Source organism: Piliocolobus tephrosceles, chromosome X, assembly GCF_002776525.5.
Source record: "Piliocolobus tephrosceles isolate RC106 chromosome X, ASM277652v3, whole genome shotgun sequence".
Taxonomy (NCBI): Eukaryota; Metazoa; Chordata; class Mammalia; order Primates; family Cercopithecidae; genus Piliocolobus; species Piliocolobus tephrosceles.
In genome coordinates, this window is record NC_045455.1 from 77,146,941 (window position 1) to 77,164,410 (window position 17,470).

The 17,470-nt window shown below is 42.3% G+C and overlaps 1 protein-coding gene across 2 annotated transcripts in view; it reads left to right on the forward strand.

Annotated features, from left to right (window-relative positions):
- The window catches only part of LHFPL6 (LHFPL tetraspan subfamily member 6), a 259,074-nt gene that overhangs the window by 206,825 nt on the left and 34,779 nt on the right, over positions 1-17,470 (forward strand). For both annotated transcript variants that reach the window (XM_023208873.1, XM_023208874.1), the window contains exon 3: positions 16,703-16,801. In XM_023208873.1, the coding sequence (XP_023064641.1) occupies positions 16,703-16,801 (99 nt within the window). The remainder of the gene's footprint in view (positions 1-16,702; positions 16,802-17,470) is intronic.

Below are 17,470 nucleotides of genomic sequence, written 5' to 3' on the forward strand. Positions count from 1 at the left end.
ATTCTCCTGCCTCAGCCTCCCCAGAAGCTGGGATTACAGGTGCAAGCCACCACACCTGGCTAATTTTTTTGTATTTTAGTGTAGACGGGGTTTCACCATGCTGGCCAGACTGGTCTTGAACTCCTGACCTCAAGTAATCCACCCATCTCAGCTTCCCAAAGTGCTGGGATTACAGGCATGAGCCACTGCGCCAGCCTTGGATTGTATTTTTTTTAAGTTTTTATTTGTATGGATTTAGGAGTACACGTACAGTTGTGTTCCATGGATATATGGCATAGTGGGGAAGTCTGGTAGCCGTCCCCTAAATAGTGCACCTTGTACCTGACAGGTAGTATTTCATCTCTCACCAGCTTCCCACTCTTTATTACATTGTAAAAGTTTGTTTCCTGGGTTTTTTTTTTTTTTTTTTTTGAGACAGAGTCTCATTCTATCTCCCAGGCTGGAGTGCAGGGGTGCAGTCATGGCTCACTGCAGCCTTGAACCCCTGGGCTTAAGCAATCTTCCTGCCTCAGCTGCATTAGTAGTTGGGACTACAGGCATGTACCACCACGCGTGGCTAATATTTTTTTCTTTTTTAAGAGAAGGAGTCTTGCTGTGTTGCCCAGGCTGATACTTTCCTTATTTATCTGTGTAAGAGGCTTCAACTGGCTCACTGTGGCAGGACAAACTACACAGAGTCTATATAAATTTGTAGAAGGTCTTTCTTTTGCTATCCAGTTCAACAAATGTAGATTTTGCTACTTTCTAAAAAAAAAAGTCTGACATCCTACTTTACTGTTGGTGTGGGACTCCTGATTTACTTAAGACCCTTAGAAATATATAAGAAGGGTAATTATTTCTTACGCAAACTTTTTTTTAAAAACTTAAGTAGAAATGAATGAAGGTAGTTGGGAGTCTGTTGGTGCTTGGGCTCTTGATGTGTTGGTTAAGGGCACTCATGGGGAGAGAGGTTTAACTCTTCCTCCTAAATATTGTTATGTTAGAACTGAAACCATTTCTGCAATAGAACTTAGACAGGAGAGAAGCTGCAGTAGAAGCCCCAGGAACTCATCACTCCTTTGGAAGATTTCTCTACCTGAGCTCTGCACTGTCTTGGGTAATTCTGTGATATTAGGATGTCAGAACTAAGGAGGGAGATACTTTCCCTCAAATAGTTTGCCCTCTCTGCGTGTGCTTCCCCTGAGTGATCTCCTATAGAACATCTTCTCTCGTCATATGCAAACATAACATGCCACTGCGTACCACACACTGGGCAATTGGTGTGCGTTGCTGATGGTCACACCATCCCCAAGGTACAGGTGGCTTTGTTCACACTGGCCCTGAGAGAAAGGCTAAGTTTCAAAACAAGTGACCTTCCTAAGCCACCACTCACCAGTGCAGAGCCTGGCTCCACACCAGTCGCTCTGGCTCCAAAGCTTACGGCCCTTCCTCTACAGCAGGTGTCCAATTCAGGACCCTATTTGAGTTAAAACTTGGCCATGCCCCTTCTTTATACATTTTGGCCTTAGATAATGATTTTTTAAAAATGAATTACTATTTCTCACAGCCGTATGAGAAAGTGCATTCCCTGGGCCCCTTCTTCTCAATCCACAAGCCCACTCTTCCTTTCTTCCAAGGGAATTTGGTTACTCCCGCCCCACTAGTTCCCCACCCAATCAGCCCCTCCCCTGAGGTCATGGGATCCAGTGTTGAAGCTGTGTATTAATTAGCATGACGAACAATGTAGTTCCTCATATGATCTGCACAGAATCGGGCAACTTGGTTCCTTCGTTGTCTCCATTCAGACAGGATGCAACCCCCAAATCTGCTCCAGTTTTTGCAGGAGACAGTGTATTGCAGGAGTCGCTTCTCCAGCGAACTCTGTCTATGCACAGCTTGGCTTTCCATCCCATCACAAATGTCCCTCGTATCAGCTCACCCAGAATCCCTGAGAGGATCGCGCAATGAGTGCGTTCAGTAGAAAAGATGTGATTTCCCACGCCCAGAGTAAATCGCTCTACAAGCCTGCCCGGAAGGAAACTGTGAGTTCGGGCTCTAGCAGGAATCAAAGATCTGTACAGATGTCAGGGGAAGGCTTGGAGGTGGCCGGGGATGGCATTCCACTTCATGATGCCAAGGTGTGTTGCCTGTGAGACTTCAAACACATAGTATCATCTGCCCTGCAATTCCAGTGGAAGTTTTGCAAAGCTCTCCCGTAACACCGTGCATCCTCATGTAATGAAGGTGTATTTTGTTTTCATAAAGACACTGCTATGTAAATAAAAATCAATGTTCAAAGTGTTACCTCTCCCTTGTGATTTCATAAGAGGGAAGCTGCTTCTACATGCTCTGCACTGTGCTGGGATTTTAAAAGCATTTTCTCCAGTGCTGTCAGTAACTCTGTAAAGAAGCACTGGTGTATCCATTTTGACATGGTTTGAATGCTTGTCCCTTCCAAATCTCATGGTGAAACGTAATCCCCAGTGTTGGAGGTGGGGCTTGATGGGAGGTGTTTGGGTCAAGGAGGCAGATCCCTCATGAAGTGCCCGCCCCATGGTAACCAGCTCTTGCTAGAGTGGGTGGTTGAAAAGAGCCTGGCAGCTGTCTTGCTTCTCTCCATCACCATGTGATACACTGGCTCCGCCTTTGCCTTCCACTGTGATTGGAAGCTTCCTGAGGCTTCACCAGCAACAGATGCTAGTACCATGCTTCTTGTACAACCTGCAGAACCATAAGCCAAAATAAGCCTCTTTTCTTTATAAATTACCCAGCCTCAGTGATTCCTTTATAGCAATTCAAACGGACTGATACACATTTTATGGAAGAAACTTCTGAGGCTCAAGTTTACGAGACTTGCTTGGCCAGTATCTAGTAAGTGGCATATCCAATATTTGAATACAGCACTTTCTGACTCCTAAGGCTTCCTTCCTGATAGTTTTCCATTGGAATATTTATTTTCGTGAGGGTAACCACAGTTTACCAACTTGCAACAACTAGAGTCTGGTTTGGAATTAACGTTGCATTTTCAAAGCAAGGGTGGAATGCATTCAGGGTTTACAGTGCAAATTTACTTATGCATTTTTCCTTTTGTTTTTTTCTGGTCAGAACTTTCCTGACAGAATATTGTTGAAGCCTAGTCCTGCTCCTGGAAGGTTTCATGTTGAAGTGTAATGGTTATGTTCTTTTTTTTTTTTTTTTTTTTTTTTCTTATTTAAGAGGGTCAGTGTCAGGAGTAATTCATTTTTTGCACAAAGCAACAGTAATCATTAAGAGAAAATATGTCTAGTGAAAAGTCTGAGCTGAGCGGCTTATCTGTGCTGGGACTCTTTATTTTGTTATTCTGAGGTTTGTGAAATGTCTTGTAAGGTTCTTATTGGGATTTCTGGGTCAGGTAGCTGAAGCAAGCTGATCCTATTTTAAGCTGTAGGATAGTTGTTTGAGAAATGTGAAAGACTTAAAGGTATCCATTACTCCAGATCTGTATAAAAATCACTTTTCAAGTTGATGGATCCCAATTTAGCACCATCAGGCCTTCAGGATACAGTCTTGTCGCAGTTACAGCTTTTTGGTCTAATTTTGTGTCTGCGTCATAGGGTCTGCATAGACTCCTGTGCCAAAGAAAGAAGAGGATGGAGTATGAATGATGACAGGAAACTGTATATACTGATGCCTGAAACTTACTAAGACAAGTATCCCCCCATCCCTAAAAAAAAAAAGGTGGATTTATGGATTAACAGAGGAGTGGGAACATAGGTACACAAAAGATTAAAACATTTCAAAAACCTGTTAATCATAGAACCTAAATGCTGGGTATATGGGTATTCACTCTACAGTTCTTCCAACTTTTCTGTAAGTTTGGAATTTTTCATAATACCATGTTAGAGGGAATAAAAAGAAATGTAACAACTCTTAGCTGTAGAGATGTGGTTAGTTCCAGCAAGTGTATTTGTTGTGAAGATGTGAGCAAGTGATACAGCAGAAGTTTCTGCTTCTAATTAGGTAGTGTTTTGGTTTGTTTGTTTGTTTGTTTTAAACTGGTGAACACCTGTAGGTGCTAATGAAGAATCTGAAATTGGCAGGTATAATAGAATGAAATACTTGACATTCTGAAACAGCGGTAACATCTTTATTAATATTGACATAAACAACTATAATATGCTGCCCCCTATTAGATGCCAAGCTCTGGACCTGGCATTTTTATCAAGTCATTAATTTATATCTAATAACAGTGCTAAAGATACAGGTACCATGCTAAATGTGCAAGAACCATTAGCTCTATTTTATAGAGATGAAAGACTGAGCTCAGAGAGGTCAAAGGCATGCAGCTCAGGGTCACATATCTAGTCAAGGTTGGTATCAGAATTCAGGCCTGACATGATGGATAGCAAAGTCTGTGCAATTTCCACTCGACGCTTGAGGCTCAGGCTGTGGTTCTGGACAGCAACCTCCGCCTTACCGGGAGCTGGCTGGAAATGCAGGACACTGGGCTTCATTCCAGAACTAAAGAACCAGAACCTGCATTTTAACAAGCTTGCCAGCGGTTTCTGTGCACATCAGTCTGAGCAGTGCTACACTGGACCATGGAACTCTGGAAATTTGGTACTGTGTCTTCATTTTTCTCTCCATGTAATGCGTGACACCTTAGGGTCTGTGAAAATGGGCATTTCTTTTGTTTTGGAGGGGTAGCTGCAGGACTAAGCGTTGTTAACTTCCTTTCCAGCAGTATCAGAGTGAAGGCAGTGAATCAAAGCTCCTACTCCTATCACAGGACTCAAGCGCCTGAGTTTGTGTCCCAGCCCTGCCTCTGGTTATCTGTGTCATGATGGTCCTTAGATCTCCCCATCAGTGTGTGACTCTGTTTCTTCATCTACCAAGTGGGTGAATCAATTCTGGCTCCACCTGCCTCACAGATAGGCCAAAGGTGCCTTTAAAAGTCAAAAAACAGCTGGGCATGATGGCATATGCCTATAGTTCCAGCTACTCAGGAGACCGAAGCAGGAGGATACCCGGAGCCCTGGAGCTTGAGGCTGCAGTGAGCCATGATCCTGCCACTGCACTCCAGCCTGGGCAACGGTGTGAGACCAGGTTTCTAAAAACAAACAAAAAAGAACAGAGAAAAGCATTCTCATCATGGTAGCAGAGTACTAATCCTTCACCCCTGTGAGGGTCACCCTGCTGCAGATGTTTCACTTGTGCTTTCTGAAGTTTCTATGACTGGGCCAAGTGTTCATGGCTCACAGTTTCCAGCAGTGTCCTTGCTGGGACCCTCCCTGCATTCCATCTGAGAAGAGAAGCTTCTCCAAGAGAGGAGGACTCGATATCAGACAAATGTATACAAAAACACACTGGCCTTAAGCAAACTCACACCCTCCCTGCCTGCATGACAAGGTCTAAAGTTTAACGATAAAGCCCATGCACTGAACTGTTCCTGTGAAGTATTGTGTCTACCCCTTTACATACACTGTCTCATTTAATCCTTGCAACCATCTCAAGAGAGCCTGATAGGCATTTTCCCCCATTTTACAGATCAGGAAAACTGAGTCCTAAAGAAGTGAAATGGTAGAATTGAGATGCCCTTAACTACTGGGGTTGCTAAGGGCAGAGGTGTTGCTTTCAATCAGATGTACTTTCCCAGAAAACTGTCACGTATCTATTGCAAAATCTTCCCCAAATTTTCATTGTTTGAAGCAACTTTATTTTTTTCTCCCAAGGATTGCCCAGGACCCCAGGAAGAGAAAAAGTGACAAGTCACTCATGACTGAAGTTAGCTTGTGAATTTTTGCTCTGAGCTAAGGAATGAGTATTTTGGTGCATAACACATTGTACATGTCTTTTGTGTTTTCTGTCACATGAATTAAAAAAAGAAGAAGAATGAGAATCAAGGCACCACTTTGAAAAACATTTTAAGGAAACCCAAAGTATGCTCTCTTCTGCAGGATGTTTTCAGCCAAGGAATAGCCTTATTGTGATTTGTTAAAATATTTTTGATAGGTTATCAAATTATCGTATTTCTGTTTCATATTTTAGTATTTGAATAAGATATGCTTTCCTTGGCTAACCTTCTGATCATAACCCATTTCTCATCTTTATACCTCCATGTGCTCCTTTTTGGACAGAAGCTTTTTGTGTGCCAGCGCTCACAACCGGGGTTCTCCTCACTGATCCCCAGGGAAGGGACTTGCAGGGTTTCCAAGGGCCCATCCCTTGTCATTAGTCACAGGCAGCAGTGCGAGTCTTCCCTATGGCTAAAGCAGTGTCAGTCTTGGACAAATGGTGACTGGAAATCTGGCTTGATCTTCTGCCCCGTTCCTCCTTCCCATTTACACACAGGGTTCAGTACATGTGTGGCTATGGAAAGTAAGCCCAGACATAGGACAGTGAACACTTGGGGATTTGGGAGGCATTGGAGAAGAGGGGTTAGGAGCACTGGCTCAGGGCTCAACCTGGATGTTTGTCCCTGGATCTACCACTCGAGTAGATTTATGAGCATAGGCCTGCTTGTGCAAGCTTCAGTTTCCTTCACCTGTTAAATAGGGGCAATGATTTTGTGTGTGTGTGTGAGACGGAGTCTCGCTCTGTCACCCAGGCTGGAGTGCAGTGGCATGATCCCGGCTCACTGCAACCTCTGCCTCCTGGGTTCAAACGATTCTCCTGCCTCAGCTTCCTGAGTAGCTGGGATTACAGGCATGCACCACCACACCCAGCTAGTTTTTGTATTTTTAGTAGAGATGGGGTTTCACCGTATTGTCCATGCTGGTTTTGAACTCCTGACCTGGTGATCCATGCACCTCGGCCTCCCAAAGTGCTGGGATTCCAGACATGAGCCACTGTGCCTGGTCAATATATTCTATAACTATGATGCGATATCTGGACTTCAAAAATATGTGTACAAAAACACATTTTTCTGAGGATTTTAAAGTACTAAATAAATGGTATTACTACTATTTGATATTTAACAAATACTGTGAATGAGTGAGTTGGATGCAAGTAAACATAGAGTGTGTGGCCTTCCAAGACATGTAATCCTTACAAATAACTGCAATGGAAGATGGTCAGCCTCAATTAAAGGGTAGAGGGTGCATCAAAATAGCAGCTCACGGGAGAGGCAAAACCTATAGCTCACTGCTTGAGATGACCAGGAAAGGCAATGTGTTGAGGCTTCTAGACCTTAAGTGGTAGTATTTTCTGAACATTGAAGTAAGCAGTGAGAGTGTCTCAGTCAGAGAGAAGGGATTTAACTTTCAGAGATGAAAAAGCTCAAAATGTATTCAAAGAACCAGTAGTAGGTGCGGTAAGTCAGGGATCCCCAGTCGGAAATGCCTTTGAGACTGGCCAGGGCACCCAAGCAGTTAACAGGATGACCAGGACCTGGCTCCAGCCAGCTACTTGCAGGCTCTGTATTGACATATGTTTCAATTATTCAAGAGATACAAGAAGTCTGGACTTAGAGATGCTGCGTCCCACTTAGTAAAACATGATGGTGGTCAAATCCACCATGGGTCTGGTTGAACTCAGATTATGGGTGGTGAGTGCGTGACCATGGAGTGGACTCATGTCCCAGCATTGGGATCATGATAGTTAGAAAAGAGCCCTGGTCTGAGATCCAGGAGGCCTGGTATTAATCTGAGCTCTGTGTCCGTGGACAGGCTTCTTACATCCTCTGTGCCTCAGTTTCCAGAAAGCACTTTGATAGGAGGTGTGGTTTACTAGAACCCAACCGAGCCTTCTTTTTTTCTTGTAGACTAAAGAATGTACTCCTTGGGTTTTCAGGGTCTGAAGAATTACACTACTGACCCCTGCTCTTGTTCCTTCCCCACCACTGTATTTGTTTTATTGTTACATTTCTTGTTCTTACATTTTGTAAAGGGGCCATTATCTAGGGATGAAAATGGACAAAACTCGTGTACATAAATTAGCATATGGAGAATTTGAGATGGAAACATGCCAGACTCTTCCAAAAAGAGAAGTTCAGATAACAGGCTGCAAGATTGAGCAGCTTTCATGAGAACAGTAAAGAAAACAATTTCCCTCGGTGCTTACCACAGAAAGGAAGATAAAGGAACTGGAGGATGGATAAAAGTATCCAAAACACATAAAAGATGAATTGATGGGAAACACTGGTGTGACCACTCAAGGGGCCAAGGGTGGAAAAAGTCATTCCATTAAAAAAAAATAATAAACAGTGGAAAAAGAATGGAGCCACAGTCATGGAAAAAAGTGAGATCACATTTAAAAACTTTCAAGATTGGCCTGGAAAAATAAGGCTTTATGAGTTTAACATGAGGACTCTATTCTTACCACCTGTGGAGAGTAATTGGCATTGGCTGACTAGAGGTTTGTTTTGCCTTCTTGGCAGGAGCTGAATTGTTATGTTAATCGTCCGCTGGCTAAGTGTTAAGTACTGTGTTTGAATAGAAAGGGTTTTGCAGAAGGGAAAATTCCCAGCCCCAGGTTCTTATTCCGACCACTGAGTTCTTTACAGACTTCAGACTTCACACACTAAAATTCAAAGAAGCAATTAGTATCATGGCCGATATTTCTAGCATTTTGTGAAATCGAACAGTTTCTACTAGGAGCTGTCCTGCAGGTGGTTTATGGCCAGAGTGTATCCAGGCTCAGGTTTGGGCCCAAGGGCCCATTTGGAACTAAACAACAGACTTTCATCACAGCAGCATTGCCCACCTTTTGGTAATTATCTATGCCAGCTCTTTTCCATTCACATTGGCTTCTCCTTAGAGGTCATTCCACTGACTTGGCTCTTAAAATATTGTAATTGTCCTTGAACAGGGTGAGCCCCAAAACCTCAGGGCACTCAGGATGAAATGGTGTGGTAGTCAATGCATTATTAAAATGAACTTTTCCAAATTTAAGAATTATCAAGTCATCTGTTAGATGATTGCTTTTTCTTTTTTTAGGAGGCAGCATCTCTGTGCAATCCTAAAACCTCCTTAAAAACGATCTTCCTCATGGCCTTTTGCCTCTAGATTGCTGATTGCAGCAAGGTGCTGGTAGAAACTAAAGATTGAACTAATTTGCAGTAATTTGTGATTGACTTATGACCCCTTAAAAGTTGCACGTCTTTGGGGTTACAGAAATAGACTGCTGCTTAATTGCAAATGAGCTTGTAGCTGCAAGTGATCTCACACCTCTTCCTGCAACCCACCTTGATTCCCACCTTCCTCAGGTTGCTGACTTGCTTCCCAACATCTTCCCTCACTTTCACTCCTATGCACAAATTTCCAAAAGGTGTGATACTGTGACTTTTTTTTTATGTTGTCTTTTATGGCAGTGACAAAGGAATTTGATTGAAATTAAGTCCATGTGGTAACCACAAGGTTTAGAAGTCTAATAAAGAAAATCCATGTAAATAATCTTAAAGCTTGTAAGCTAGAGATTCTAACTGAGCCACTTACAGAAGCAAGTTAGGCAACTAGAAGTCTTAAAATCTGTCAGGTCACTAAGACGTCATTTGAGCAATTACTTCAAATTCCAGAAAATTTTCTGAGCTCCATTTCTGCATACCGTATGATACCCAAGTGGTATCTAATTCAGGGATTTCTAAATGGTGCTTCCAACAAACCTTGATCTCCGCAACACGGGCTAAGATTTAACACTGCTGGAACTGAACAATGGCAAATTGCTTCCATTAAAAAGATGTTCTCAGTTTTACATTTAATTGCTTCTACTTTACTTTGCAAAATAGTGCTTCAGTATAGACAACAAAATGCTAGTTGACTTCAGTCCTCTCCCAAAAGGCAGTTGGTTAACATTCGAAGTATCCTTTTCAGAAATCTACATTTCAGGAGAGGTTAGTTAGCCTGTTCCAGTTCCTAACCAAAGACCATACCACAGACATACTTAAAGGCCAAGCATTAGAATATCACTATCTATACTTGCCCCAGAAGTTTAACAATTAGCATAAATTGTGTTTAGAGATAATTTTTAATTAAGGAAATGGATGATGTTCAAGAAATACGGTGGGGTGTTAAGATCAGTATTGGCTCTTCTGCCCTTGTGTGAGTGGGCATGTACCAGAGTTTGACTGGTAAGAGAAATAACTCTAGATATTACCAGCAGGAAGGGATGTAGCCCAGAGATTTAACATTTTTTGTAGACCTACTAAGAGATCTGAGAAAGTGAAGGTCAGAGAAGCTGCTTTGAAGAATTCAGGAACTCAGAAAGTGCTGGGATCAACGGAAGCTACAGCTGATAATCCACCCTTAGAGGGTGATGAGGAGGGGGACACCTGGAAATCACTCCCAAATGTCACCGTCTGTCTGCAGAAAGGCTTGCCCCTGGCTGCAGGTGTGAATGTGGAATACCAGTTTATCCCTTTTATCTTTTATAGTCCACATGAGAGCTTCTTATTGACACAGTATGACCCAGAACTCCCACTCGTTTATGAAATATAGTTTCCTGGCCTCTAGCCCTACCTAAAAGGAAGAATTTTAAAGAGCAGTGATGATTTTGATTGTTAACAAGCACTATTAGGCTTAAGGCCTAAGAATCTGACAAGTCCAGCATTCTTTTAAAATGTGTCTTATATCTAGCACAGCCATCTTCCAGTAGAACTACAGTTATGGAAATGGTCTGATTTATGCTGTCCAATGTGGTAGCCACTAGTGCCAAGTGGCTGTCGAGCGCTTGAAATGTAGTTGGTGCAACTGAGGGATTGAATTTTTGAGTTGTATTTAATCTTAATTAACTTACATTTAAACTTAAGGGGCTGCCTGTGGCTATTGGCTACTGCATGGGGCAGTCCAGGTTTAGCTCTCTCTCTTTGGACCTGTGCTCCCTCTCCACTTCCATTTAATGGAAAATATTGTGGCCTGATCTGACTTAAAGTTTCCCTGAGCTGTCTCATAGTTGTCTATTGTGTGTTGAAAATTTCATGTGAGGTCCCTGTTGCAATGACTATATGATGGAGTTGTGTTGGTCACGGGGGCAGGTCACTGGATTTCACTGAGCTTGCAGAATTGATCTTCTGACTCTTTTTGGTGCCAGCTTACTAATCGACATTTGTTGCATATTTGGCCAAATTTGATCTGAAACTCCCTTTTACCATAACATACAGTGGTAGCAAATTAGTGGGGAGGCTACCGAAATATCTGCCTACATATCCTAATAATTGCGATAGCCAGTTAGCCTGATCATACGGTTTGTAACATACATTTTTCTCCCAGAAATGTTTCTCAAATTTTTGGAGTCTGCAGTTTCTTTCCTGCTAGCAAATACCAGCAGATGACAAAACAAGAACTACATAAATATTAATATAAAAATTCAGATAAGCTAGTTGCCCTCCACTGAACAACTTTTTTTAAATGTGAGCATATGTTCGTGGTATATTTTAAAAATTCATACATGTACCACAAATTTCCTGTGTATAAAATTGTTCCTAATTTATATGGTTGAATCTACATTTCAAAGTAATGTGGCTGGGTGCAGTGGCTCACACCTGTAATCCCAGCAGTTTGGGAGGCTGAGGCAGAGACAGATCATGAGGTCAGGAGTTCAAGACCAGCCTGACCAACATGGTGAAACCCTATCTCTACTAAAAATACAAAAATCAGATGGGCGTGGGGGCACGCACCTGTAATCCCAGTTACCCAAGAGGCTGAGGCAGGAGAATCGCTTGAACCCGGGAGTGAGCCAAGATCGTGCCACTGCACTCCAGCCTGTGAAACAGAGCAAGACTCCATCTCAAAAACACAAAACAAAACAAACAAAAGAAAACCAAAGTAGTGTAACCCACCCTAGGTTTGGCTGCTTGCTGGTAGAAAACCGGACAGAACACAAGAGACAAAGTTTGGTGGGAGGAAAAGCAGGTTTGATCGGATAACCAGCAACCTGAGAAGATGGCAATCTAGTGTTCTGAACACCGTTTACATTTTAAAATGTACCATAGGGCTTTTAAAGGGAAACGTGGTATAGGAGACATTCAGGAGTAGTGCAGGGTACACAGTCTGTGTATCTTGTTCTTGTTAAATTGAACTAAACATGGCCTGAGAAAACCTCCATGCTTCCATACGTAAGTCCTTGAGGATGAACCATAACCTAGCTTAGTAGGCAGACTTAGTAGAAAACCTAATTTAGGAGTATGCTTCTGTAACAATAGCTGCATCTCAGCCAATCCCAGCAGCCATACTTCAACAATGCATGTGCTGCTGACTGTTCAAACCGTGTTCAGATAAGTCAAACACCAAGCTGTGACCAGTCCATTGTTTCTGTACCTCACTTCTGTTTTCTGTATGTCACTTTCCCTTTTTTGTCTATAAATTTGCTCTGACCATAAGTATCCCTGGAGTCTCTCTGAATTTGCCATGATTCTGGAGGCTGCCTGATTTGTGAATTTTTTAAGCCCTCACTCAATTAAACTCTATTAAATTTGTCTAAAGTTTTATTTTCACATTCTGATGGCCATCTTGGGTAACTGCCTGTGCGGAAGTCTGGTTGGCATTATCTTGACTTTTTTTTTTTTATTTTTTTTTATTATACTTTAAGTTCTAGGGTACACGTGCATAACGTGCAGGTTTGTTACATATGTATACTTGTGCCATGTTGGTGTGCTGCACCCATCAACTCATCAGCACCCATCAATTCATCATTTATATCAGGTATAACTCCCAATGCAATCCCTCCCCCCTCCCCCACCATGATAGGCCCCGGTGTGTGATGTTCCCCTTCCCGAGTCCAAGTGATCTCATTGTTCAGTTCCCACCTATGAGTGAGAACATGCGGTGTTTGGTTTACTGTTCTTGTGATAGTTTGCTAAGAATGATGGTTTCCAGCTGCATCCGTGTCCCTACAAAGGACGCAAACTCATCCTTTCTTATGGCTGCATAGTATTCCATGGTGTATATGTGCCACATTTTCTTAATCCAGTCTGTCACAGATGGACATTTGGGTTGATTCCAAGTCTTTGCTATTGTGAATAGTGCCGCAATAAACATACGTGTGCATGTGTCTTCATAGCAGCATGATTTATGATCCTTTGGGTATATACCCAGTAGTGGGATGGCTGGGTCATATGGTACATCTAGTTCTAGATCCTTGAGGAATCGCCATACTGTTTTCCATAATGGTTGAACTAGTTTACAATCCCACCAACAGTGTAAAAGTGTTCCTATTTCTCCACATCCTCTCCAACACCTGTTGTTTCCTGACTTTTTAATGATTGCCATTCTAACTGGTGTGAGATGATATCTCATTGTGGTTTTGATTTGCATTTCTCTGATGGCCAGTGATGATGAGCATTTTTTCATGTGTCTGTTGGCTGTATGAATGTCTTCTTTTGAGAAATGTCTGTTCATATCCTTTGCCCACTTTTTGATGGGGTTGTTTGTTTTTTTCTTGTAAATTTGTTTGAGTTCTTTGTAGATTCTGGATATTAGCCCTTTGTCAGATGAGTAGATTGCAAAATGGTGGACTCTTCCTAAGTGGGAGGATTCTGCCATGGGACTCCAGCCTGGTTTGTTTCAAGAGCAAGAGCATAATTAGATAAGCATGCATTGTTGGAGGGGAGTGTCTAGAGAGGGAAGGAATGAAGGGGTGAGAGGGGAGAGAAGGAAGAAAAAGAAAGTGGGTGATTTTTAAAACCAAGGTCCCTGGTTACAGTATCACAAAAACAGCTCAGAATTCCAAAAAAAAAAACTCTGACTGCTAAGTGTTCTGCCCCTTGGAGAGCCCCTGTCCTAAGGGGCATATGTTCCTTCCATATGTAAGCTCCTTTCTATTTACTGTCCCAAAGTGACTAGCCTAAGACTGGGCCAAACTAGGTGTTTTCATGACTTCATGGCACATAGTTTTTACTTGTAATGAAAAGAACATTAGCAAATAAAACTGTTTTTCATTTAGTTGTCTATCAGGTAAGGAGGAGATTACTGATAGCTTAAATCAGAAGTCCCCAGCCTTTGTTATACCAGGGACCAGTTTAATGGAAGATAATTTTTCCATGGACTGAATGGAGGAGGATGGTTTCAGGATGATTCAAGCACATTACATTTAGTGTACACTTTATTTCTGTTATTACATTGTGATTATATAATGAAATAATTCTACAACTCACCATAAGGTAGAATCAGTGGGAGCCCTGGGCCTATTTTCCTGCAACTAGACAGTCCCATCTGAGGGTGATGGGAGACCGTGACAGATCATCAGACATTAGATTCTCATAAGGAGAGTGCAACCTGGATCCCTTGCATGCGCATTTCACAATAGGGTTCGTGCTCCTGTAAGAATCTAATGCTAGGCCAGGTGCAGTGGTTCTGTCATCCCAGCACTTTAGGAGGCTGAGGCAGGCGGATCGCCTGTGGTCAGGAGTTCTAGATCAGCCTGGCCAACATGGTGAAACCCCGTCTCTATTAAAAATACAAAAATTAGCTGGGTACAGTGGCAGGCACCTGTAATCCCAGCTACTCAGGAGGCAGAGGTTGCAGTGAGCTGAGGTCACACCACTGCACTCCAGCCTGGGTGACAGTGCGGGACTCCGTCTCAAAAAAAAAAAAAAAAAAAAGAGAACTGATGCCACTGCAGATCTGACAGGAGGCAGACCTCAGGTGGTAATGCGAGCAATGGAGAACGGCTGTAAATACATATGAAGCTTTACTTGCTTGCCTGCTGCTCACCTCCTGCTCTGTGGCCCAGTTCCTAACAGACCATGGACCCATACTGGTTCATGGCTCGGGGGTTGGGGCCCCCTGGCTTAAATGTTACTATTTTTCATTTTTCTTGCACTTAAATACTTTTTGTCCAGATGGCTTTCTGCATTTGTCATCCTTTAAAAAAAATTGCTCACAGGATCTTCTCAGAAAGTGGTGCTTCCTATTAAGACCTGAATATCACAGACATGATACCTCATTGTTTATTAAACATTCATGGAATTCAGTTTACACAAAGCTTGGCATCCTCATTAATAATTTCTTTACTTAATGGTGCCTAAAACTAGTTTGGAGTTGTCTTTAGAATGCTATACATTCTATCCTAAGGGAAAAAGCCTAAGGAAATTGGCCACTAGGACATTTTGCCTCGTCAGCAAAAGATTGTATAACTGCTTTCTAGATTATTGAGCTTCAACATAATTCATATTTATGCAGTTGCATATAGGACATCCCGGGACTAGTGATTCACAGTTTCAATGATTCTTTTAGCACTCCCACAAGTAGATGGCCCTCTGCATTGCATATAGAAGGTCCTTCATGTCGACTAAGGGGCAGACTGGGGAAAGCATTACCAGGGTAGGAAATGTATCAGGATGGGTGTGGGGGTGAGGGAGGCCTTTCCTTAGAGCTCCACAGAGTGGTTAAGGACAGGGATGGAAAGCAGCTTGCTCTCCTTTAGTTACCTGTGAGGAAACAGATTATTTGTATGGATTACTACTGCTCAGTTTATCCACCAGGGGTGATGGGGGTGGGGAAGAAAAGGAAAAAAGAAGGCCAGGAAGGGACTTGGTGCAGAAATATTGAAGACCTCCTCTGGTAGGTACATTCTAGGCCCTGCCATCCTCCTCCACATTACCATATTAATGGATTTTCTCATTTAGGGGCCTCTCTCATTTAGCACCTGATAAGCCACTTCCCCCACATTAGACTATCTATCTGTTGGCCCTATGGGTTCAGCACATTTGTGGTACTCACAGGTGTTGGTAACACCTGTGATTGACACAACACGATCTCACTTTCAGGTTAGCACCCAAATTCAAATAGTGAGTGCTTAAATCTCATTTAGCTTCTTGTAAAACCGTATTAGGCTTTGATGCAAACTAAAGACTCACCGACTGAAAGCTGTCAGCTCAGAGAGTGCTGCCAGGATAACTTAATTTATATTAAGATACAACCGTCACTTTCGTTTTTTTTTTTTTTTTTTTTTTTTTTGAGACGAGTCTCACTCTGTCGCCCAGGCTGGAGTGCAGTGGCGCGATCTCGGCTCACTGCAAGCTCCGCCTCCCGGGTTCACGCCATTCTCCTGCCTCAGCCTCCCGAGTAGCTGGGACTACAGGCGCCCGCCACCTCGCCCGGCTAGTTTTTTTTGTATTTAAAACCGTCACTTTCTTTAGTCATCAAAACTTTTGGTTTTAGCTGCAAGGGGTACTCAGATTATAATGAATGTCTGTCTTCCTGAGTCTTTCTGAGATGCGTGGATGCTCAGTGATTCTCCACATTGCACAATAATGGGCAGGACAGTTCAGAGGTTTGATGAATGTGCCGAGGCCATTCATGAAACTCTTTATGTTCTTTCTGCCCCTGGTAAAATTTGACAACGCTGAAACACCCTATTTTGAGCCTTAAATAGGAAACAAAAATCTAATGAATAATGAATGATGAATTTAGAATAATGAATAAGAAATCATAACCTATTAGGAACTTTTGCTTTCTCTTGAAATCCTTGTTTGCATGGATTAATGGTGGAATTGGTTGGGTTTTTACAAGAATGATTTAAAAAGCTTCTGAATTGTATTTCCTAAACAGGATTTGCAAGGCTTTTAATGCTTTAAAAGGCAAAGTTGGACCCAAACTGAGCTGTCAAGTTTTTTTTTTTTATTTCTTTTAAGCTGACTTGAAATTGTTGTTGGAGTCAAACTGACCTTAGATTGCTTAAAAGAGTTGTGGCTGGTGCTGTCCAAAAAGCAGACACTATGGTCTTGTTATATTGCTAAATATTGATCCCACCACCTTTATCTAGTGATGCAGAGAAGCACTGGTAAAGCCCTATTCTTATCTCTTTGCAGGCTTGTTGATTGGTGCTGGCTGTGCTCTCTACCCCTTGGGCTGGGACAGTGAGGAAGTCCGGCAGACTTGTGGCTACACTTCTGGCCAGTTTGACCTGGGTAAGCTCTCTTCATGGATGGCACTCCTTTTAGAAAAAGAACCTTATCTGATGTTTCATAGAAGCAGAAATTGGAAAGGGTACAGATGAGAAAAACCTATCTGGGTATTACAGCCAGCAGTCACATGTAACAGTATAAATGTATCCATTTATTTAGTGAAGAGCTATTGATAATCTACTGTTTGCTTAGTACTATGATGAGTATTGTAGATACAAAGATAAGAAATGGCTCCTGTCCCGAAGAATTTATACTCATTGATTACTTCATTTTTCAAAATCATGTATTTTTTACCCATTGCATGGGCTAAAAATAATTCTGTAGAATTTGCAGTCTGAGAAGAGGCAGCAACAAAACAGTCAAGGAAATGATAGTGCAAGCTAAGCAATTCAAAGCAATTTCACATCAGTGGTCTAATAAGGCCACTTTGTCAAAGAGGTGAGAATGGAGTTCGGTCTTGAACAAAGTGCTACATACGGATTATCAGGATTAGGTGGAAGCACCTTGCAGGTGAGGAATACAGTTCACCAAAGGCACAAAGAAAGAATGGGAAAAGCTCATTGGGAGACCACAGGGATTCCAGCAACAGAAGTCGGGTGCCACTCTGATAAATGTGATGATTGGGTGAGAGTTTGCATATGATAAAGGGCTCTTAACTCACAAATTTGTTTT